Source organism: Gobius niger (genome assembly GCF_951799975.1).
Source record: "Gobius niger genome assembly, chromosome: 2".
NCBI classification, from domain to species: domain Eukaryota; kingdom Metazoa; phylum Chordata; class Actinopteri; order Gobiiformes; family Gobiidae; genus Gobius; species Gobius niger.
Window position 1 is genome coordinate 28,470,411 of NC_136853.1, and position 24,782 is coordinate 28,495,192.

The 24,782-nt window shown below is 39.5% G+C and overlaps 1 protein-coding gene across 3 annotated transcripts in view; it reads right to left on the minus strand.

Annotated features, from left to right (window-relative positions):
* grip1 (glutamate receptor interacting protein 1) overlaps positions 1 to 24,782 on the minus strand; it is a 46,654-nt gene that overhangs the window by 20,646 nt on the left and 1,226 nt on the right. The window contains exon 1 of one of the 3 annotated variants that reach the window (XM_079551515.1): positions 10,790 to 11,168. The exons of 1 other annotated variant lie outside the window; for it this stretch is intronic. In XM_079551515.1, the coding sequence (XP_079407641.1) occupies positions 10,790 to 10,928 (139 nt within the window). In that variant the 5' untranslated portion in view covers positions 10,929 to 11,168. Of the gene's footprint in view, positions 1 to 10,789; positions 11,169 to 24,782 lie in introns of those variants that run through there. One more of the 3 variants, XM_079551516.1, reaches the window with a different exon arrangement.

Sequence of the window (24,782 nt, forward strand, 5' to 3'; positions counted from 1 at the left end):
TACAAGCTTGGATCAAAGGGATGCTTCAGTCTTCACATGGGACACCTGATATCTTTGTACTGATGAAATGCTACACCACCTTTAAATGCTTCTCATACACTGAGACAGCACACAACATAGTATATTCTGAATCCTGATACGACCACACAAAACTAAAAAGGTCATGAAAGAACCCTGATATTATGTTTGTGTTTTGTGTGCCCCCACTCAAAAAAAAACCTGGTTTGCTAACATTACTCTTGACGGGGGAAAAAAAACTGTTGTCTGTCCTTGAGCCTGTAAAGTTGAAAGTGCAAGCAACCTTTGAGTAAATATTAGCTTAGCCTGGCAACTCGGGTCTCTGGGAGAGGGGCTTATGAAATTCCTCAAAAGAAGAGACCCTGCTGCTGTGCATTAATGTTGGTATTAAACAGGCGAACAATGAAAGTAGATTAGTTGTTGTTTCACCGTGCTGAACCAATAGTCATGGGTGAGAGGGCTGTGTGTGTGATGTGATTGGCTGTGGAGGAGGAGGTAGAGAGCTGGTCGGACATGTAGGTCAGTATTCCAGCGGCAGATTAACATGGATTAGAGTTAGCGAGAGTAAAAGGTATTAGTGTAAATGTTACCATAACATCTGCGCACATCCACCACACGACGCAAAGAGTCAACACAAGAACACTGCCTTTGGGGAAATAATTTAGGCTTATTGTCTGCTTACATCCTGCGTGAGACTTGGCTGCTCTCTTTTGAGTTCTCCTGCCCTCTACTGGTCACAGCCTGGCAGCACAGTAGGAACCACTTCTGAACAACACATAAGACATACAAATAAAATAATAATTTGAAAGAACTACAAATCTCTCCACAAAAGTACTAAGATTAATATTTTGTAATGATCCAGTCTTCGGATGCAACACACACCAAATATGCAATCATGTGCCCATAAAGAAGTGAAATCATAAACATTAGGGAAAAAATTAAAGCAAGAGATGTAACTGGTGAAATATTAGTCGAGCCTGTCATATGTTTTCAGTCTGATTATTCTGAACCTGGATGAGACACGATGCAGAAACAGGAACAAAGTAAGAATTTAACTAAAACAGGGCGCTCATGAAAAAGAGAGTCTTGTACTCTCACTGGGCCTTCCCTGTATAAATAAAGATAAAATAAAAATTAAAAATAACTTCCCCCCCAAATTAAGTGCCACCAGTGTCACCCCATTGTGAGAACTACTTTTTGGCATCTATGCCTCATTAAATATATTCAAAAAGATCCACCTTCATTTTGTCTTTAATCAATTCCTTCAATTCTTCAGAATGTTACAAGACAGTGGGAACCAGATGTTTACACGCACTATATAAAAATAAACCTTTTGCATTTGTGTCTGAAAAAAAAACAGAATGAAATTTTCCTTTTTAGGTCAATTAGAATTTTAGAATCGGCTAAATGTCAGAAAAATTAGATTAGATAATTTGTTGTTGTTGTTTTTTAGCTCTCTGCCCACATTTGTACAGCAGGAAGAAGGTCCTGCTGTACAAATGTGCCTCAGTTACCTCGGGATTTTTTGTTGTTTTATTAGCTTAATCCAAATACAGTGTAAATAATTTGCACATTGCACAGTGACTTTTCCGTTAGAGAAAGGGTTTGCCTTTGCAATTTTGTTTATGTTGATGCACTTGCATGCACTTGCAATGAAATACAATAAATATATATTTTTAAAATATATTTATAGTTCTCACTTATTTTGTTTTAAATGGGGGGGGGAATCAAATTGAAAATCGTGTTTTTGTTTTTTATTTCGAATCGCAGATTTTTTTTCGGGAAAAAATTCGCCCAGCTCTAATATCAACCCAAGAACAAATGCAAAAGACCTGGTGAAGATGCTGAACCTGGTAAGAGTTTGTCATTATCCAGAGTGAAACAAGTCCTGCACCGACATGGGCTGAGAGGGAACTCTGCCAGGAAGAAGCCCTTACTCCAAAAGAAACAACATCAAAAAGCCACATTTTTTGTTACTTTTTGTTGCGCTTTCTGGTTTCATGTCAGTCTGTGAGAAAAAAAAATGCATTATGTGTCTTTTTATGTGCAGTAGTATACATGTAAACATCTGGTTCTCACTGTAAGTGCCCATATGATGAGAATCAAGAATATAACTTTTACTCTACGTCATGTGATCCGGATTAATTTATCCAGACCTCTCTCTACTACGATCAGTCACCCACCTCTGTAACACACGCAGACGGCTGAAGCTGTTGCCATAGAAACAGGCTGATGAATAATTGAGGAGTGAGTGTGACCTGCGTCGTACAAAGAGCGGTTTTAGAGATGAAAGAGGAAAGGCTTTCGTGTCGCTTTTACCCACTAGCGCTCCAGAGCAATTCAACACTCGAGTTTATAGAAATGACTTGTTATACGCACTCTGCAGTTGTCTCCATATACAGTTTTTTGTCTGCCAGTGAGAGTTCCTTATCCTACATGGCATCGGAGCGCTCCCACACAAACCGTGCTAATGACACTCCACTTGCCGGCTCAGAGGAAGGATGTGCTAACCTTTAATTAGTGCGAACAGTCACAGTCAGACCGACAAGTTTACATTTGTGTGAGGGGCTGATAGGCCCACACTATAATCAACAGCCCAGAATACAGAAGCAGAGCCCAAGTGGAGTTAGAAGGTCAAAATGGGACTAAAGAGTTAAAGATCTAAGTACTGTAGCTTATTCCTTAAGATTAATAAAACAGACCGCCAACTAGTTCAACAATTAACAAACCTACATTTCTTGGAAAACAGTTGATTTTTTAAATGGTAAATATTTGCTGTCGGGTCATTTGGTGGAAGGATAGAAGTCAATATTTGGTGTCAGCAAATATAAGCAACAAACACCATAAAGGTAACGCTAACCCTAATACAAAACTTTTATGGTTAATTTAGTCAGACACTAGGATTACAGATGTTGAATTCTTTCACGTTGCACCGTTAAAAGAATTAATAATCGCTAATCCTAGTGTCTGACTAAATAAACCTGAAATGTTATATTATTTAGAGGTAATTTTGTAGATGTTATTAAGGTTAAGGTTAAGGTACACTATTGTCCCCATAGGCAAATTTGTCCTCTGTATTTAACCCATCCTTCGATGCTCCTGGGCAACCTGTAAGTAGTAGTGGGTGACGGCAGTGGACCCACTGTTACTGACCCAGGGCCAGGCTGATGGTCAGTACCTGGAGGAAACCTACGCAGACACGGGGAGAGCATACATACTCCACACAGTAAGACCCTGTCCAGGTGGGAATCGAACCTCAAGCACTAACCTCTGCGCAAGGGGTGCCCAAAGTGGGGCCCGCGGGACAAATTTGGCCCGCCGAAACAATTATGTTGGCCTGACTGACACTTTCAAAATGATCTAATGTGGCATTTTATTTGAGTTAAATGAATGAGGTAAAGTCACTGTAGGTGCTGCAGATGCAGGTGGTGTTGTTGCTTACATGTTGCACTATATTGCTACAATAGTTGATTTTGTTTGACTAAAACTAGGCTTTTGCCATAGTTAACATTTGTTTTAATGTAGCATGATATTTGCATAGATAGAATCAAATGCAAATGTATACCAAAAAATAAAATAAAGTAGCTATTATTGTTTGCAGTTATATGTGTTTCACTCTTGACAATGCCGTGTTTGGCCGGCGACCCACTGGCACATTTTCATTTTGGCCCTCGGAGACCAAAAGTTTGGGCACCCCTGGTATTGACCCTTTCACTGCTTACATCATCAGTGACATCAGCCGGAGGCAGGAAGTGATCCAGAGAAATAAGATCAAATCAAAACTAGCGATTATAAGTGTAAAACTCCAACTAAAAAATGTGATCCTGATGTGGCTTAAGGAGCAAGAACAAGAGGATTGACATTTGAGACGATAAAATAAGGTTTATCTGATATTTCCAACAACAGTTAGACATTTGTTTATTGTTACTATGACAACAGCTACAATGGAAACAGATAAGACTCTAGCATCTCACCTCCCGCTAAGCCTGGAAGCGACTATATTTTCCCTATAGTTGGTAGATCAACCAGTCAGAAGTCATGAGAGCTTAACTTTGACCGTGCCCTAGTCTCTAACCAGTGCTTAATTTGTAAATTAGTATTTTCAGGAACACTTTTGATCTGATGTGATGGATTGGGGGAACAGGCCAAAACATTTGCTGGAACACTCTCATTAGACACCATTATATCAGATTTTTTTTTTGCCAGATCCTCCTAAATATTTCCCGGATCCTTTACCCTGAAAAAAACTGAATTGAGGGAATGCGTTCCCCCAAACAGGGGATCAAATTAAGCACTGTTTCTAACCTTAAGGATAGTGGGGCTGGTGCCTAATCTTAATAAGTACTATCCCAACTATCCCAGGAAAAATATTTTTGCAGCCTGCAATGTTTACAAACAGAAGGGGGCGTGGCTTCGCCAAGGGGGAAAACAGAATATTTTGGGAAACACAATTTTTCACTCTTTTTTAGCCCATTTCTGGTGGAATATAAACTTATTTATTAGAATTGAAAAAAAGGCAGATAGCTAGCCGTTAGCATTAGCTCGATGCTAACATGTAGCATCACATTCTCCGTTATTTATGTATCTATGGGCTGTTGAACCACTTTACCCCTCCCCATGTCTGTGTATTTTTGTTTAGTAGAAAACTTTATTCATAATTCAGCATTTGTTAAAGTAGTTTTTGAACAATTAGAGAAACTTCACATTTTTCTACTCACTCACTCACTCACTCACTCACTCACTCACTCACTCACTCACTCACTCACTCACTCACTCACTCACTCACTCACTCACTCACTCACTCACTCACTCACTCACTCACTCACTCACTCACTCACTCACTCACTCACTCACTCACTCACTCACTCACTCACTCACTCACTCACTCACTCACTCACTCACTCACTCACTCACTCACTCACTCACTCACTCACCCTGGCTTATTACATGTTCTTAGTGGTATAGGAAACCGGAGTCCCTGTGCTGTGAAGCACGAGCACTAACCCCTGTGCCACCATGTGTGTGTCTTTCAAAACTTATAAGTAATTATTCCTGTCATTAAGTATGATTATTCACATACCACTTTTGCTCAATTTAAGACTAATCCCAGAACCAACTTGACCTACTTTGACTGCAGTGATATTGACATATACGTGAACAGCTATGGTTTTGACAATGCAAGAGGGGTAAGCATTTATTGGTTATCTTCCATCTACTCTTTTCGGGACTTTTCTGTGACTTCTGCAGTGTTTGATGAAAATACAGAAATAGAGTCCATACTCCATACACATCTTTGGTATGCTGGAGAATTGGAGCAAGGGAAAAAATATGTTCTGCAAATTAACTAATCTAAAGTGCCCTGGGAAACCTGCGGATTAATTAAGGTTTGTCTTATGGGCTCACTTGTTCACTGGTCTGAATCCCAGCGAATGGAAAAAACAGGACTGTGGGCCATTTACACATGTGTAAAAAGAAAGACAGAGCGCCGTCTTCTGTTTCCCTACAAGTCAACGCCACCAGCTGGAAATGGATGAAAAGAAAGACTCTTTTTTTAGCATCTAGTTTAAAAAAAAAAATCTGACGATCACCCTTAAAGGACAATGTTTTTTACAGTGGGTGATCAAACTAAAGCAACAAGAACTTCATGGAGACGAGCTGGAGGTATTTTTCACCAATAAAAACGTCCCTCATTTAAACATATTTGTTGAGAGAAATGGCTTTGTTCTCGTCTGTACATCCATTTAACAAGATGTGTCTATTCAAAGCTGTAATTAGCATATTTTACATGTCAACAACGCCACATAACAAGATACCTCCTGCGAATTGTGCAATCTATGAATCTTAACATTCAACCCATTAGTGTGCAAATGTATGCATCACAATGATTCGCCGTGTAATATGATCAGCCAGCACGTAGCTGACGAGGACAGCAGGCAGATAGGCTGAAAATGACTCTATGACCGTTTCAAATGTCAAAACTATAACACGAGTCGAGTCACTCATGAAGGTATGGACAGTTTTACAAAAAGCAATAACAAGGTAAAAAAAAAAAAAAACAGCAACAACAACATGTAAAATGATATCAAGCCCAACCAAAAAGGGTGGTTAAAATTATGGGGGGAAACTAAATTATCAAATAGGAAAAATATGTTTTACACATCACAAAAAATTTAATAAGAATATTCGTGCTTTATTCCAGAAAGAGTTTGTATCTACTCCCCATGTTGTATCATATTGGACCCAATTTGTAGGTAATATTTCGTGGAAAAATACATGGACACTTCCCAAAACAAATTTCTGAAAACAAACAAAGTAAAAGAGGTCTCGTACAAAATCATCCATAAATATTATCCAGTTAATTCTTTTATGACTAAATTCAAAAGGGACATTGGCGTGAACTGCTCTTTTTGTGGAGATCATCCAGAGACAATACAACATTTTTTTTGGACATGTTCTTACCCCAAGAAATTCTGGAAGGACTTTTGTAGTTTTATAAATGGACATCTACACAAGGACTTTACATTGAAATGGGAAAACGTTATTTTTTGTTTCTTCAGAAAGCAAAAGAATGAAGATGTCTATTTTGTTATTAATTTACTTATCCTTTTGTTTAAATTTTATATTCACAAATGTAAATATTCTAAGCAGAAACCCAACTTTACAAAAAAAAAATTAGTGATACTCTCTCATATACAGATTTGGATAACAAAAAGGCTCTAAAAATCAGTATTTGCTCAAAATACAATATATTTGTAACTGAATAATTGTATTGTACAATTCTGGCACACTTTGTACTCTGTATATTCATATACTTTTCATTGCAATAAAAAAAAATTATAATAATTATGGGGGGGGGGAAATCAGCTAAAGACAACTGTATAATGGATTCAGTCTCAGGTCTGCTTGAGACTGATTGATTTACACTGCTCCGATCACCTCCTGATAACTCATTTGCCTCTATTAAGATGCTTTCACATTCTGAGCAGATTTGGTGTTTAAGGTATGTATCAGGAGCGGTTAATTTCTGTGTATTGTCAGTGTGAAGGCGCGCACATGACACACGCGAATAATTACCCACGCGAGCGATTGACACCACAGAGCAATGCGATCAGTGCGTCAGAGCGTCTCGCGCGTCATATCAATACCAATGCGCCGTTTCATGGAGAGGAGGAAGTGCAGACCCATCCACTCAATCAGGAAAAAGGACAGAGAAGATCATCTATTTATCTATTTATTTGACAGGGTCATTGCACAACAAATGTAGTCTGTAGTCCCAGGGCAAAGGCAGAGTGACAGCAGGTTTTTACAGTGCGCAATGAGCATTCTTACTAAAGTCCATGCGAAATATAATTATCTACATATTATTTACAATATTTGAATAGCTACAAAAAGAAATGATGTTTAGGCTGTGTGCTTGACTAAACCGGGGAAGGACACTACAAACCTGCAAAGTCAGGGGAGACAGTGTCAAGGAAGGCATCCGCAAGTTTCCGGGAGAGGCAGCAGTTTGATTTTGTTTCATTCACAACTTTGTGCTCAGGAACGCAAGGCAAAAACCCAGAGGTTTTCTCTTGATCGCGCAGCAGCTCCCCCTGAAGCGAACACAAGCGTCACATGCGACTGAGACTGAAGCAATCGTTTCAAGCGACCAACTAGAAGCACACGATGTGATTTGACACGTTTGGTCTGAACGCAGCACTACACTGAAATCCACCATCTCAGCCCACTCCAAATGGTACAGATTGACACCACCAAAAACCCCCTCACTAAAACTAAAACCCCCTAAACACCCTCACGAAACAACAAAACATGTGCATCTTTGAAATGGGAAACTGCTGGCAAGATTTCCAGTGTTACAATAGTTATTGGAGAGTTTGTTTTTTGCCTTGGGCTCCAGAGTAAGACTAATTTGTGTGCACATGTACCTATAAATTTATTGGGTGTGACATTATAATACATTTAACAGATTACTTGCAATAACAACCCGCACACATGGTGAATGTATTGTTGACATTTTTGGCATTGAACCCCTGTTTGCTGTGACCGACTCCCCTCTCCTCAGACCTGTCTGCAACTTACTGGGAGCATGACGTCTCCAGCTCATCTACATGGGGACTTATGAAAAAACAATAATGCATTGGTTATATATAGTGTTTTTTTTTCTTGACCTAGTAAGCTACTATTGTAGCCACAGCTGCCCTGGGGCAGACTGACGAAGCGAGGCAATCAGTGGTGCAGACTGCAACGGTGGTCTTGTAAGAACAAGAGGAATGACATTTGAGACGATAAAATAAGCTTTATCTGATATTTCCCAAAACAGTTAGACATTTGTTTATCGTTACTATGACAACAGCAACAATGAAAATAGATAGGAATTTAGCTTTCTGCCTCCAGCTGAGCCCAGAATGTTTACAAACAATTAAAGGGTATATGGGGATGTTTAATCAAGCTATCCTTGATTTTTAAATGTTCTGTTATTGGAATAAAATTAGTTTTGTCCTTTAGTATATGGTAAAAGCAGACATTTATCCAAAAAATACTGGTTTTAAAGCCTTTTAAACAGTCCTAAAATGTCAGTGAGTGAAGTGACAGTTTTCCTCTCTGAAAGTTGTTGAAAACCTGGTTTAAACTCGGTCCCTGTGACTAATGTTGATGTTGTAAATGCATTAGAAAAGTTTGATGAGTTTGGACCAGAAAATAGCTATTTGAAATTTGAGTGACCCTGTTTCTTTGTATAATCAGGTATAGCTCCTTTACCAAGAGGCAGCCAATTATAAGATTTAAATAGGTTAGGTCATCCAGATCCATTCTTTGACAACCCACAGCAAAAATAGCATTTTCTGTGTCTTGCTGGTCATTTGTTTTGTATTCATGGCACAGTATGATCCAAAGTGTTGCGCGTTGTGCCTTTAAGTGCAACAGTGCAACCAACCCAAAATGTTAGTTTGATGCCTGCCTACTGTTCCAGAGTGAAAACACCCATTCTGGGCTCACGCTATCACTAAAACGAGGAGCAAGTGTGTATGTGTTTATTATCCTTTATAAAATCACACGTTCAGCAGCGCACACACTGGTACTGCGAGACGTTACAGTATCAGTACATCTTTTAACAGTGACTTCATGTATTCTAACACGATAGCATATGCAAATTAAGTGAATGAGGGTTTAAGTACTAAAAAAATGTGGTTCAGAAAGTGACAAAATTGCGCAGACTGAGAAGTAGAAAGCTCTCCAGTGATGGCTGTTGAGTAGGTAAACAATGATTTCCTTTAGAGAGCTCTCCAAAGGCACAAAAGATGAATAGACGGGCACCGGGAGTATGTGATGAAAAACTAGAACTCAGCAGAAAAAGTTTAACTGATGAAATGTTTTTGTCAGTACTACACTGAATAGCATTCTTTGACTTGAGACATCAAGCAAATGTGAACGAATCAAAAACAAATGTTGAGAGATTTAATAGAGGCAATGATGAGAGACATTTTACTCCAAAAAATGTATGAAATGTAATTATTCCTCGTTGGATCGCTAACCAGCCGCCACAGTCTCAGCAGAAATCACATCACAACAAGAATGACGCTGTAACATAACACAACTTTTGATTGCTCAGTTTGGACGGGTGTCCAGCTGTAGGAAGAATCCTGCCGGTTCAGAACTTCTTCACTTGACAAATGATGGAGGCCACTGTGCTATTCGGGACCTTCAATGCTGCAACAATTTTCTGTACCTTCCCCAGATCTGTGACTCAGTACAAACCTGTCTAGGAGTCTACAGACAGTTCCAGCTCTGACATGCATCTGTCAGCTGTGGGACCTCATAGAGAGGTGTGTGTCTTTCCAAATCAAGTCCAATGAATTTCATTTAGAACAGGTGGACTCCAGGAGAGCTGCAGAAGCATCTCAAGGACAATCAGGGGGGAAAGGAGGCTCCTGAGCTCAGTTTTGAGTGTCAGAGAAAAGGGTGTGGATACTTACATACGCATGTGCAATATTTCAGAGTTTTATTTTTAAAACATTTGTAAAACATTCTAAAGAACTGTCACTATGGGGCATTGTGTGTAGATTGATGAGAAAAAAACAGAACAAATTTAGTCCATTTTGGAATGACGCTGTAACATAACAGAACCGGAGAAAGGTGTAGGTGTGTGTGGACTTTCCCTATCCACTGTATATATAAAAACTTACTGGGTTTGATCAATGTGAGGGACAAAAGTTTATTAGCTTGTCCTGCTGCACCGTAAAGCAATGACTATTAAAGGACTATTACCAAAAACTGTTACCCAGTTCTAAATACCCCCTTTAACCTTTATTTGACAATCACAACTTTTATGACTCCCTAAGATGACAGATATGTCTTGTTTATATAGATATGTATAAGTCAACACACCAACAAACAAGCCCAAACAGGCATGTGTGTGTGCGCGTGCGTGTGTGTGTGTGCGTGTGTGTGAAGAGAGGGGGAAGCATAGTGCACATTCCTTTCCTCAATCTTCACTTCCTCTCCTGTTATTATTACCCAGAAGCACCTGCCCCCTTCACCTGGATACCTGAGCGTGTCTACTACTGTAACAGAGCTGCTCCCTATCAAAGCACCTTCATCTATAATACAACGCGCACATTTGCCGGGCCCTCTTCACAATCTGTTGATAATCTGCAATCAATAGCTGCTACACTGTTTTTCTTTTACAGCCAGACAATAAAAGTCCCTCTATCACTACCACCAGCCCACTTCCCTTCCTGCAGCTCCTCAATTGTCTCCAGTGGGACTCACTCACTCAGTAGGTGTGTGTTGTACTTGCTGGTGTAGTAGTAAACGTCTTCGTAGCCTTCCTGGTAGTCGTCATCAGCCCGGTACCTCCTCCCTCGTCTCTTCCTGCCCAGAATACGCAGCAGAGCCAGAAAGCGCTCCATCATCACCACTGCGCCGGGTCCGAACTTGAGATAGGCTGACTGCTGCTAACAATGCTGAGAGCTAACACAAAACCTCCATCCACTGGGCAAGCTCAGGTTTCCTTGTGCATTCTACTGATATTGCTGCAAAACACACACTCGGCCTCATACTATGATCCTAACACACCAACATTTGTAGCTAAACTCTGTCACATGCACGCTCTCCACTCATGAGCGCGTTTGTATTATCATCTATCTGCAGCCTCCCTCTCCTTCTTTCCAGTGCTGGTGCATCTAGCCAGTTTTAGCCTATCACAGAGCTTGGTGCTTCGCCTCTCTCTCTCTTTCACCCTCACACACCACTCCTCCTTTGTGTCAGAACGAGTGTGTGTGTGTGTGTGTGTGTGTGTGTGTGTGTGTGTGTGTGTGTGTGTGTGTGTGTGTGTGTGTGTGTGTGTGTGTGTGTGTGTGTGTGTGTACTAAAAGTGTGCATGTGAAGCATCAGCAGACAGATAAGCCCTCATCATTAGCTCCTTTGTTGCATCCTTGATTCCTTTCCTTTGTCTCCAAGCTTGAACTAATTTTTTCTTTGTTTTGAACATCTCTCTCCTGTATCATACACTTGGGTACAGTGTAGGGGGAGGGGCTGGCTTCTCAGTGAGTAGATGTGTGCGTAAATTCCTCAGAGGGGTCCATAATTGAACGTTCGGGAAGAGGAGATGGCAGAAAAATGAAAGCAGGATATGGACAGAGAGAAATATAAGGAGGAAGCTAAAACAAAAATGAATAAAAACAGAGTTGTAGAGTTGCAAGGTAGATTTCACATTAGTAGTTTGACACACATGCACAGGCCACAGTATGAACTCAAGCCAGTCTAAAGCTGTTGGCGCAAACAACACTGAATTTCAAGAGGCTTACTCAAAGATAAAGACAGCGAGGAAGGGCCACACAAACCACTTTGCTGCCAATGCTACTGCTATTTGCCATTTCCAATGCTATGGGATTCCACGGTGCTGAAATATGATTCTTGGGCCTTTTCCTGTACACATCATATGCTCAGTTGAAAATACATCTGAGTTATGCAAAGTAGTGACAAATTTAGTTTTCAACTGGTTTGCCTATTTGTATGCAAATGTGATGAGATAACTTGAATGGCTCTTTCTGCAACAAGAAATGTCCTTTCTGCTAAAATGGCATAACCGCACAATACACATCTATCCATCTCCATCTCGCCATAGCATTGAATGGTGGATCCACACCATAAACAACTATTTATAATTTACAGTCACAGCTGAAACACAACAAGACAACCAACCAAAGCCTCACAACTGGAGAGGCAAAACAAATACGGCACGGTAGCGCAGCGGTTAGCACCTCCGCTTCACAGCTAGAAGGTCCCGGGTTCGACTCCCACCAGGACGGGGCCTTTCTGTGTGGAGTTTGCATGTTCTCCCCGTGTCTGCGTAGGTTTCCTCCGGGTACTCCGGTTTCCCCTACCACTAAAAACATGTGCAATAGGTGAATCCTCCAGCCAGGTGATTCTGACCATCAGCCTGGCTCCACATCATGGAGATGGGTCCCCGGGCGCGGCACGGCTGTCGACCACTGCTCCTTACGGGTTGCCCCAGCGGCATCGAAGGATGGGTTAAATGCAGAGGACAAATTTCCCTACGGGGACAATAAAGTATACAAACAAACAAACAATAAACAAACTAGACAAACAATCAAAAGGATTTTCTCTGTGAATAAGGGCTTATTATTTTTTCTGCTTCATATTCTAAGCCCCCCTTCCCTCCCCGATACTAATAAAAGATTAGATAACATTCTGTACTGAGCAATTATTTTCCGATACATGCAATACCAATTTACAATAACAAAAAGTGATTAACCCTTTGGAATTTCTCCTGTGAATGTTTACATGCTATGACCAATAAAAATATGATAACACGTAATTGTTTGGGTGGAATTAGGTTGAGCAGACACTGTTTCCTCATTCTTATGATTTTAATAAAGATCAGGCCACATTTTATGACCAATATAGGCAGAAATGTACAGCAAGATATTCCAAGGGTTCAATACTTTTTCAAGCCTTTTGGATCGTTCTACACTTCAATGACAGAGTATAAAAGACGACTCAAGAACCTTCATTGAAGATGAACTCCTGAATGACTGAGAGCCTACGCAGACAATGCAAGTTTGTATTATCATTTGAAATTATATTATTATGCAAAATGCACATTTATAGAGGATTAATTAAAAAAAAAAAAAAAAAGTATGCTGTGAGTTCATTCATTCAGCACAGATAAAAAGTACTGGCACAGAACCCTGATTTCAGGTGCATTTCTTCTGCAGGGTTCCTATATTATCTTCTAAAGTGCACCAGTGCAACTATATTTGTTACATTATGTGACCATGATTTTATCTGTCAGTTTTCCATCTGCTTTTGTCCAGTTGCAGAATTGAAGGTACTGAGGCAGAGCTGAGTTGCCAGGCTCTGACAGTGGACATAGGTCAGCACACTCACACATACACAGAGGACTCACTGTCAGTCTGCAGAGCAGCTGCCAGCCTCAGCACCCCTCAGTCACAGAGGTCAAAGGGCTCACTTCAGCAACCAGAGAAATTTACAGTGTGTGACATGCGCCTAGTCCAAGACATATAAACATGAGACGTGTCTGGACGAGACGGGACCTCTCTCTAGTGCCACACAATAGCAGCTGTGGGCAGTCAAACAATTCCAATCAGCTGTTTGTTTGAACAGGTGGACCAATTATACACAACATTTCAGCCTGAACAAGATTATCCACAGCCTTTTAAAAGCACTAGAATACTTTAATACACTTTCAGGAAATCAGTGAACATGTGACAAAGTTTTTAAGTTGGTTCAATCACATGTATCACAGAAAAACATATATTTTTCCCCACCTTTTTTTTAATATGACAAAAGTAAAGTGATTCAGTACTTTACTGTTTAACAGCTCTCTGCTCAAACACATCCTCTCCAACTTCTACTGTGCTCTGACTCTGAGTCACAGACAGATTAACCTGAAGAGTGTAATTTATCAGAAAACCTTAAAGACCCTGTGCCGAGGTTGTAAACGTTATATTGTTAGTTGGGTTAATGCAAATGCTTCTAAACATCCTGGTTCTTAATGGGGATCCGTTGAGAAGCAGGTTTCACAGCTGTGCCTCTAATGTTCCCATTATTAGCCTGTGTGTAGCATCAGTGCTTTGTCCATGTTTACAATTGCTCATAATGGCTTTGCCTTGAATAATTAGAATACACTTCACATGAGGCCCAAAGGCTTACAGTAAGTGCCAGTTGCCCATACAGCTTTGTTACATGTTGTGTTTAGTCTATGATATGCAAAGACCAATGTGCAGACAGTACCTAATTTACGTCGTTGTTTGTAAAGGTACAGACACATAATCCCTATATTCTTCCATCACATAATTGGCTCTAGATGAGATCAATTCCAGTGTGTGTGCGCCTAAAAATAGGTTGGGTGCAACCAAACCAAAGTGTTAATCTGGAGCCCTGTCATACTCACCAGATGGGTCAACTCACACTGGCACAAACAGAAGGAGCTACATAGGAATAAAAGAGAAGCAAGTCAATGCTGCTAAAAATGAAAAAACCTCATTTGCATATCTCTGAGGCCAGCAGTGCTCTCTAACAGGATTGGCCATTTCACTCTGAGCGCGACCGAGTGTGTAATCACATTCTCCATGCTACTCCACAAACAAGCCTTCTACCTCCCTCTGCTGGCCAAACACTTAACTGCACATATATACTGCACGTATAGCAGGGGTGGCGAACCTGCAGCTCGTGAGCCGCATGCGGCTCTTTGCATCATTGGGTATGTTTAATATAGTGCGACTCTGCATAAGAATTTGTACAAATTTACCATAAACTGTAACAGTGTAAAAATCTTGAACACAAATCCAACCGTAGTCCTACAGACCCTGTTTCCCAGCTCTACACACAGTCCGTATCCCTTTCCTCGCTCTCTCTCCTTTTTGAGGCGGCGTGTAAAAGGTGCCAGCTCGTGCAGCAGCCTCACAGTCAGGCAGATCGTGGAACTGGGAACAGCTTCTGTGCTTCTCAAGTGTCTGGTCACTCTTTATTTGATGAAATTTGGCCTCATAATCACAGAAAAAGATTAAAAGTTAGGAAATTAAAACAAAGCATATGATGTGAAGTACGACATCATAAGTCATTGGCTTTTCTTTCACGGGGTTGTAACTGTAACACACACAACATAAAACAGGATCTCAGTCCAACAGAAGCTCCTGATTAAAGTTTGTGAACTTTGTGCAGCCTTGCGTACTTTCTTTGCACAGTCCAGTCAGGACCAAGCTGCAGGCACTGAGTGCACAGGCCAGGGGCGAATCAGAGGAGGGGGCTCAGTGGGCAGGGCCCCACATACAAACATACAAAAAATAATAATAAAGTCGAAAAAATATTAGTTACTAAATATATCAAATGCTGTTCCAGTCAGGGCAGTCAATCTTGTTGATTAGTAAAACCATTAAATCTAATACAGATTTAATGGTTTTAAATCTGTATTAGATTTAAAACCAGTGTGGGAGTATAGTTTATTCTGATTAAATATAATGATCACATTATATTTAATCAGAATAAACTACCACCTCTGGATCTCACAAATGGTCGGTTCCTTTGTGGCCCTTCACAGGATCAAGGTTGAAAATTGGTGAGAAATAGAGACGAAGGCCTTAATTTGTTCGGTTCCATTTGAGGCACTCAAGGTCGCCTTACATCAAGGAAACACATTAAAAGTCCTGTACACATAAATATACATATGAGAAGGCATGAGGAGGCAGAAGACCTCTTTCATAATGGACTGCTGAGCCACTGACCTTGATTCCTAATGGACAGGGATGCACACAAACACTGCATTGACATCCATTTTCCAGCTGATGACTCAGCCAGGCCTAAAGCTAAAGAGAGAGACAAGACACAAAGCTGGACAGAAGTCAAGTGGAGGGCCATATTAAAATCCTAATGATGTCGAAAGTCACTGGGTCAGCCACAAATGCAAACCATTCATTTTAATTTGTATGATAATGTATCATTGAGGAGGAACACTGACAGGCTGATAAGCTTTGTTTGTTAAAAGGATAACTCGTTTAGTCTTGTGGTCTTTCACATGTTATTTATACCTTTAAGATAATTGTCATTATGAGAGCATTGCTGAATCCTGAAGTGCTAGCGTTTGCTTGTGTGAGCAGTGATGGAGATGATAATGATAAAAATGTGAAAACACCATGAAGACAGATGGATAACAGCTCGAGTTACAGCAACAATAAGCCATAGTCAAAGCATTTTCTGTATATTCTGTACAATTACGTCCACTGCGTATATTAATTCTCCTTGAAATTACATTTAAATGAAGAACTAGTACCACCAGAACACTTTCTCTGAAGAGAGTGAGAGAATATCACTTGCCAGGCTAGTTACACAATGCATTGTAGGTGAAAAAAAAAAATGCTAACGATTTCGCTTGAGCAACTCCATTCATTAGCCCGGATCGGGACCAAGGTCTGTCTGTCTTTTTATTGATAGTGTTAGTGTTAGTATTTAACATTTAAGGAACTATACTATTTATTTATACTATACTATATACTGCATTCACGTGGACCAAAATGCATACAAATGAACCTCTGTATTACATCCATACTCAGACGAGAACACAAATGTGACACTGGAAAGCACAAAATGCTGCAGGAGGAACAGGCTAAAGAGGCCGATCACCCAAACTCATGCTAAAACAAACTGCCTAATCCAAATCCTCCGGCCTCATGTCAGTGGACTTAAATGCTGCAGCCTTTTACTTGTTTGCATTACAGTCAAAGATATTTGAGCCAGGTCCAGGAGTTACCATTAGTGATGGACTATTGGACTACATGTAGATGTCTCATGCTCCAAGAGACATCCTTCCTTCTGACAATGCAATTCATCTTGCTCTAGGTGCGCTGTGAGTTTCAAAGGTTCTTGAATGGAAACAACAACAATTGATACAAACCCCCCAAAACATTGGTCTAATCAGTGACCCAAATATTATCGATTCTGCATCTCCTTTCATAAACTTCACAAAAGATGACAGTTTTTTGCATCAATCTTAATACAGCACTGTTGACACACAGTAAAGGCATGGATGCCTGGGAGCAAAGCCGTGCGTATTAATATGTGCAAGTGTTTCATATTGGCAAGTCCGTGCTGGGCCTATCCAAGTAGAAAATGAGTGTGTGTACGATGCCAGGAGATCAGCTGCCCACCTGGACGATGCCCAGGGCTTGAATGTAGGATGTAACAGATGAAGGATACACTCATGGGCGCCGATTTATGTTTTTCCCAGTCAAAAGAAAAAAAGAGACGAGGGTCAGAATTGATCAGACAAAACGGCCGGGCATCATGCCTCTTATATTGATGTAATAGACCAACCGCGCTCGCATGTTAGAACAAAGGGAAGCAACGGCTCTCATGATTTACATGTCATATCTATTGAATGATTTTGTAATTAGGGCATATTCGCCTGGGTGCCCAAAGATTTGGATGGGTGCTTGAGCCCCGCAGCTCCCAAGGAATGGGCGCCAATGGATACGCTCACTGTATGATGATGGTCATGAACTATTCCATCCCTGCCATGATCCAAAACCACAACTGAAGGGTACTATGGTCTTCAATTATTTCTATAAAATATGTATGACTTATATGTATTACTTACTTAATTATTGAGCCACTTTGTCTTGGAATTAAATCCAAGTTGCATTAGCAGGTGGGATGCACTCAACCAGTTCAGTCACTAATGCAACCCATTTGTATTTTACTACACCCAAAACTTAAGACTGGGTTTAGAAGCAAGTCAAATATAATACTTTTAATGCCATTTTAATGCACAAAATACTATATTTTAATGCCACAAGCGCAAAAAAATAAAAAAAAATAAAAACGGCACATATTTTATTTCTTAAGATTTGCATCATAACATTTCATCAAACAGGGATTTTTTGGGCGAAAGCAGTCGGTCAAATTCAGCCAAAACTGCTGCTTTGTTTTAGATCATAACTTTGGTATATTTGGAATGAACTAATAGAGTAAAGATTGTTGAGCAATGTCAAAACTTTCCAAGAAATGTAGATTTAACGTTGGTTTGAATTCAAGTTAATGATTTTTAATTACATTTAAGGCCTTGTTTTTGGCACTATTGATTTAATATTTGATTATATTTATTCTATTTTTATTTAATTCTTTATTTCCTTATTGTTTATATTTCTGCCCCTTAAGATCTTTGCTTTTACTCATTGTACATACCATACCTCTTTTTTACTATTAAACTGCACATTTCCTGTCTATTTTGCACACCCTGAGTGATCTTATTAGGTGCTGAATGTAACAAGTGAATTTCTCCATTGTGAGATCAACAGAAGACTATCTTATCTCTAACCTTCTGACTTTTAATGCGTAATGCTCCGCAAAAGAACCTTAAGAAAAACAGGAAATAAAGAGTGAAACAAAGTTAAACTGCCCAAACAGGGAGTCGAACCATGGCTCTACGACTCTACATCACACTTTATGATATTTTTTATGATATTTTTTGTTCCGATATCAATACTTTTGATGGTGTCATGCATATTGATGTGGTAGCGGTGCTCTGCTCTTTTCACAGTGAATCGAGGCTAATAATGATCAAGAATTTAGTCAGAACTGTAGACACTATAATTTTAAGTGGTTTGGATTCAGAAACACTGTCACACAAATATATTACTTTTAATTATACTTTTAAATGATTAAAAAAGATTCATTCGGGGTTGATTTATTTCTTTTGAAATAGGACTGTGGTTTCTTGTTTATTTAAATGTTAATGAAGTGACGTCACCAACAGATCAATAGACCCATTTTCAGTGAGTAAGTCTGGGATCATTCATTCACTTGAAAATGAAAACACATGTAAATGATGAATAATACGAAGTATGTTAAAAATCACATCACAATCAATCGAGATTATCGTAGGTTATTTTTGTGCAATATATCAGTAATCACAGTATCGCCGTATCATAATGTTATCGTTATAGAGAGCCATGTATCGCGTACCGAATCGTGAGGTACCCAGAGGTTCCCTACTCCCAACATGTGAGCTGCTGAGTAATGATACAGTGAAGATGATCAGCTCTGCGGTCGGTTAATTCCTATTCTGTCATTCCAATACGGGCATGCAGCAGGCTGGTGGTGGTACTTGTAAAGCAATAATTACTGCTGCCAGTGCTAACACACATCTAAATGGATCTCGTCAGAGGGGTGACACACACACTGTCAGCAGTTTGTTCAAGACACGTTATGAGTGAGAGAGGCATGAAGTATGAGAGAGGGAGAGAGCAGGATCAGAGCATGTTTAAGTGTGTTGGTGAATGTGTCATGTGGGTAAAGGGATAATACATTTAAGCTGGAGAAAATGGAAGCTCATATACAGTCACCACTGCAGGTCTGCCTCAGTAATCCCGGGCACACTGATGAGCTGAGTTCTGACATCAGATTCTCCTAAAGGACACTGTGAGAACTGGTGTGTGGCTCATGATGCAAGTCATTTTCTCTGCTTCAGAGCAAAAAAGCCCAGATTGGTGGATGATGTCATAATCTAAAAAGGCACATATAGTCACGATGCATAACTGCACTTAGTATCTACCATTCCCCTAAACATAATACATTTATGACCTTCATCCATTTAAGTGTATGTAAAGAGTCCAACACCCCCGCCTCACATGAGATAGATTTCATTTAATTAATGGACAAGTATAGACTAATTCTGCCTCTTAGATCAGGCGGGTACCGTTAATAAGTAATCGTATGACGCCTGAATAGAAGACAAGAAGAAAACTGGTGCTCCCCCACCACGACTACAAACTACCAAAACATCAAGAAAGCATCAGATAACAGGTTTTAATGTCTGATAGATCCTGAGACAGCATGAAAGAAAATAATGCATGATAACTACAGGAAAAGCATTGTTGAGGTACTGGTCATGTAAACAGTACCGTTTGCATCAAACTACTGCATGACATTTAAGTAGGCATTCATTTTGTGATGGTTTCCACAAATGACACAGCAGTGATTTTCTATTTTGTAAATGTATACTCAGACTTTGCAAGCCGTCTTGTGGCAGTTGGTGACGGCAATGATTTTGTTTTGTTTGCGTAAACAGTAGTGCAGCTTTGTGCTTAGATTCATGTGAAGGACATTGGTGAAAGGCAACTGAATTCTGGCCCTGAGGCAGCAGGTACTGTTCCCTTCTACAGCAGAAGATAGAAATCAGTGCTGTGAGCCCAGAACTCAGTAAAAAGCTGTATGTTACGTGCACTGTGGATCATCTGAAAGGAATAGGAAGGAAGTGCCAGAAGCCAGAATGTGGTGTGATTGATTCATTCTATTAAATACAGCTAATTGGTCATATGAATATTGCAGTCATAGAACTGTCAGTATAGAACTGGTCAGCCAAATACATGGTAATATACAAGTTATATACATTTTCAAGATTTAAGACTTGAGATTGCCATCATTTTATGTTTTGAAAGCAAGTTCACAAGTGGAGATTTTAAACATGTGCAGGAATATTCGAAACATGAACTGTTAAGACAACAATCTCATTCTTTTCAGAGCTTGTTTGTAGAGGTACTTTCTGATAGTCTTGAATCAGTTTGATGACATGAACGTTCAAAAGAGATGAACCATAACTTCAGAGATGAAACAAGTAGGAAGAATGCCGCTCTTTATGTCAGTGAGTCGTTGCAGAAAACAGTAAAACTTCTATGTATGAAACCACCCACTGCAACGAAACACAGGGAGGATCACGTGAAGATAGTTTTGGTACCGATGTACAATTATGCAGTACTACAACAGGTAACAATATCTCTACTCAGGATATAAATGAAAGACAACTGATTGACAGTGGCATTTTTATGTACTAGTAACCATTGCTCAAGAAAATAACTATATAATAATTATGTGATATAACCAGCAAATGTGAAACAGACGTAGCAGCTCTGTCTGTCTGAGTTACTAAAGATCTGCTTCACTCTGAAGACTAAATTAACACATCAAAGAGGAAACAGAAAATCTTTCTCTATGATTTTTACAGTTTGTCCTGGTTACAGAGTCTCAGTTTCAGTGTTTAAGCTGCTCAAGACGTTAGCATGCTACCAGTTAGCAATTGTCATCAATCAACTGCCAATGGTTTCAAGACGATAAACGAGTGGCTCACATCTATGAACACTGAGGAAATACTACAATAACAGGCTAGATTTTTGGAGTGTGGTTCAGGGCTGTCTCTTGGAGAAGTCGGAGCTGAGTTGTTGAAGCTAAATGCTAACCAGTAGCATGCTAACGTCTTGAGCAGCTTAAACACTGACTCACTGATTTCTTCACATAAACGTGCGTCTCTGGGGCCGTGTTTGTACTGTTATCTTCTTGAGCAATGATTACGACTACATAAAAATGTCACTGTCAGCCAGTTGTCTTTCATTTATATCCTGAGTAGAGATATTCTTACATGTTGTAGTACTGCATAAGTCTACTTCGGTATTCAAAATGGACCTCAAATGTATTTCAGCAATGAGTGACTATGTGGCATCAAAGAGTTTTCGAACACAGATTTACTTCTTTCCCCCAAAGGTTACTCAGTATTAGTGTTTTCACCATGCTTTTTAGTTTTACTTTAGTAATTCAATTTCATTTTAAACACTAATATTCTGCATGAGTAAAACAATTATCTTCTACCTTCCTCATAACGTCAATTGAACGTCACGTGAATTTTAAAGTGGCATCTTTATAAAATGGATATTATGTTGTTTGTGTTTACATTGAATATGAACATACATAAAGCAGATTGTAATGGCAGTGATTTATTCTGTACTGAATTATCTTTTTCTCAGAGCCACAAACTACAAAGTCATTTGCATACAAACACCTGGCCCTGAAAACCGCAGAGAACGGTTTCTCATGAAGATGCTGATGTCAGCATGACATCACAGCGACTTAGGATCAAGACTGTGATGATGATTGTGGGTGATCAATCCAGTATAAAAATACTACTACTTCTTTAGCCCTATTTGAACAGGATTACTAACGCACTTTAGGTCAATTGTAAAAACAACAGACATTGCATTTGTTTCAAACCCAGTGGGAATCAGCCATGTCTGTGATAAGTAAAGCAAAATTCCCCTCCTTTTACCTACTTTATTTCTGGATACTGTAAGTGCTCTGATAAGAGTCATGTCAATCTGTAATACTCTGGTGGTGACTTATTACACTGAATTTATATTTACATTTCAGTCACATTAATCATCTGTTTTTTGTAGACAGTGTAAGAAACTTAAATGAAACTGTGACAAAATACCATAAATACTATTTTTTTAATAGTTTCTTCATCGTTTACCTGTTGCACACCTTCCTGTTTTACCCTAGCATCTTTTGTTTTTCATTCATTTTATTTTGTTGTTCCTTTTAACAACACTACACCATTTCAACATAGTCAAGTGGTTCTCAAAATTAATTTCCACAAAGTATCAGCTCATCAAATATTTCACCTTTATATTTAACTGTTTTATTTGAGAATTAATAAATAAACAATATTAACAATTGCCAAATAGCCATATATTCTGATTGGTGTGTTATTATTATTATGTGTGTTATTTTTAACAACGCCTGACACAATAATTTAAGTTCTAATGAACCAAACTCAAAGACTATGACTCGTGTCATCCCTTGTCCCTGGACAATAGACTTTTTGCTAATTCCGGTACATTCACATTTCTTCATAAACATTGCACCCTTATGATTAAAAATGTATAAACATTTAAATATAACAAGAAAATTTCCACTTTTGAAAATAAAATCAGAAACACTGCTTTGAACTTTAAGCCATGAATTGGGCATTAGCATAAGACCCTCCAGTGTTCTCGCCAGAGCAATTGAACGTAGGGGCCCATACACTGTGAATGTCTTCCCCTACACTGCGATTTCGCCCACTACGCTGTGTTTCAACCAACGTAGGGGGGATTTTCGGTTGTATTTTACTTTTTGAATCGATACCGTCGCAATGACACTTGATTTAAATTACGTCAGTAAAGCCGTAAAACAGCGCTTTACGCCGCACTTCAGCCCCTACGCTGTGAAAACATCCAGGCGAGAACCCGGCCCGTACAACAATTCAGCTGATTCTTGTATGTTTCCCCTAGAGTAAAGCTCATATAAAAGAACAGGTATTTAACACTTTTTAGCGTTAGGCAGCGTTACTTTAAAACATAACCAGTTAGATTACCTTGTTACGCGCCACAGGGAAACTAACTCATTATGTTACTGTGCAACTTTATTATCATACCAATGCTTTAGAGAACACATACAGTACATTGCCAATAATAAACATCTACATAGCCTTTATATACCAATCATGTTTTAAAAAGCTCCATAACAAACCGAGCCACAGTCCAAGCTAAACCAACAACCACACCAAACAGCCTGATATCAGAAAATGCATGAATATTAGAGTGAAGCTTCTCTGAGCTTCATTTATGTATTTATACTGACAAACTACTGTAACACTCTACAATAAGAGGCAACATGTAGCATCCTTAAAAAGCAATGAAACAGGCGATAGTTGACTTAAGAAAAACAAACGGTCTCTTCACAGAGTTTGTCAACAAATTGAGAGAGTATGCTCCTATTCACCTTGTTCCACCCCGCCCACTTTTGCCTCTTTTTGCCACAGATTGGCCCTTCCATTGTCTTGACACTTCCAGTAGAGTGTGAAGTCCGTTCACAAAGTGGAGAACGAGGGAAAATGTTTGCTGCTAAAATATGAAGTACAGTAGATTGATTTGTGTAGAATATCCATGGTTCAAATTGGCACCAACACATCAACACTGCACTGTGTCTCTGGGCGGCCTGAATCTGGCTTTGTGTCCATGTAGTAACTGATTTTCTCTGGACTTCTGCACGTATTACCCTCAACACTGCTTTGTAGTAATGGCTTTCTCTTGTATTGTAAAGCGCAATACAAGTACAAGCGCTTTACAAACCGATGTTACCACGTTTCTCAAAGTGCCACATTGTAGTCATCATTCATTCACGCCATACACAGCTGCCCCTGGGGTAGACTAACAGAAGCGAGGCTGCCAATCAGCGCCATCCGGCCACCAAACCCCACTCACTCGCCCACACACAGGGAAACACACTCTCATTCATTCTGGCCTATTGTACATGTTTTCAGTGGTAGGGGAAACCGGAGTACCCAGAGGAAACCTACAAAGGGGAACATGCAGAAAGGCCCGTCCGGCCCGGGGATCAAGCCCAGGTCCTCTAGCTGTGAAGCACGAGCGCTGCCAAGTACAGTACACAATTTTAACATTTAATCACTATGGTATATACATACAGGCCCGACAGCCAAAATAGATTCATAGTTTTGTTTAAACACATTGTAACACTTTACACAAAACAGGCAGGTAAGCCAGAGTGCAATTTGAATAGAGTTATGTTATGACACATGATATATTAGTTAGTTAGGTATTAGTAGGTAGCCTACTTTAAAAATGAATAATACATTTCATGTTGTGTTTCCAGTGGTGTTGAGCAACATCACGTTCAGTTCAAAGCTTGAATGCTATGAGCTAAAAATGGTTTGCTGAATTTGACACCTTATAGAGAAAATACCAAGTCCAACACATTAGTCTGATGTATGGAAATACATTTTTGAGCACACACTGTAGAAAAAGTGTATACTTGTGTATCTTTTACATATTGTAAATATTTCTACAATTCAAATGATATCATGTGCTTTTTGTTTTCATGTGGTTATAATTTTTGTA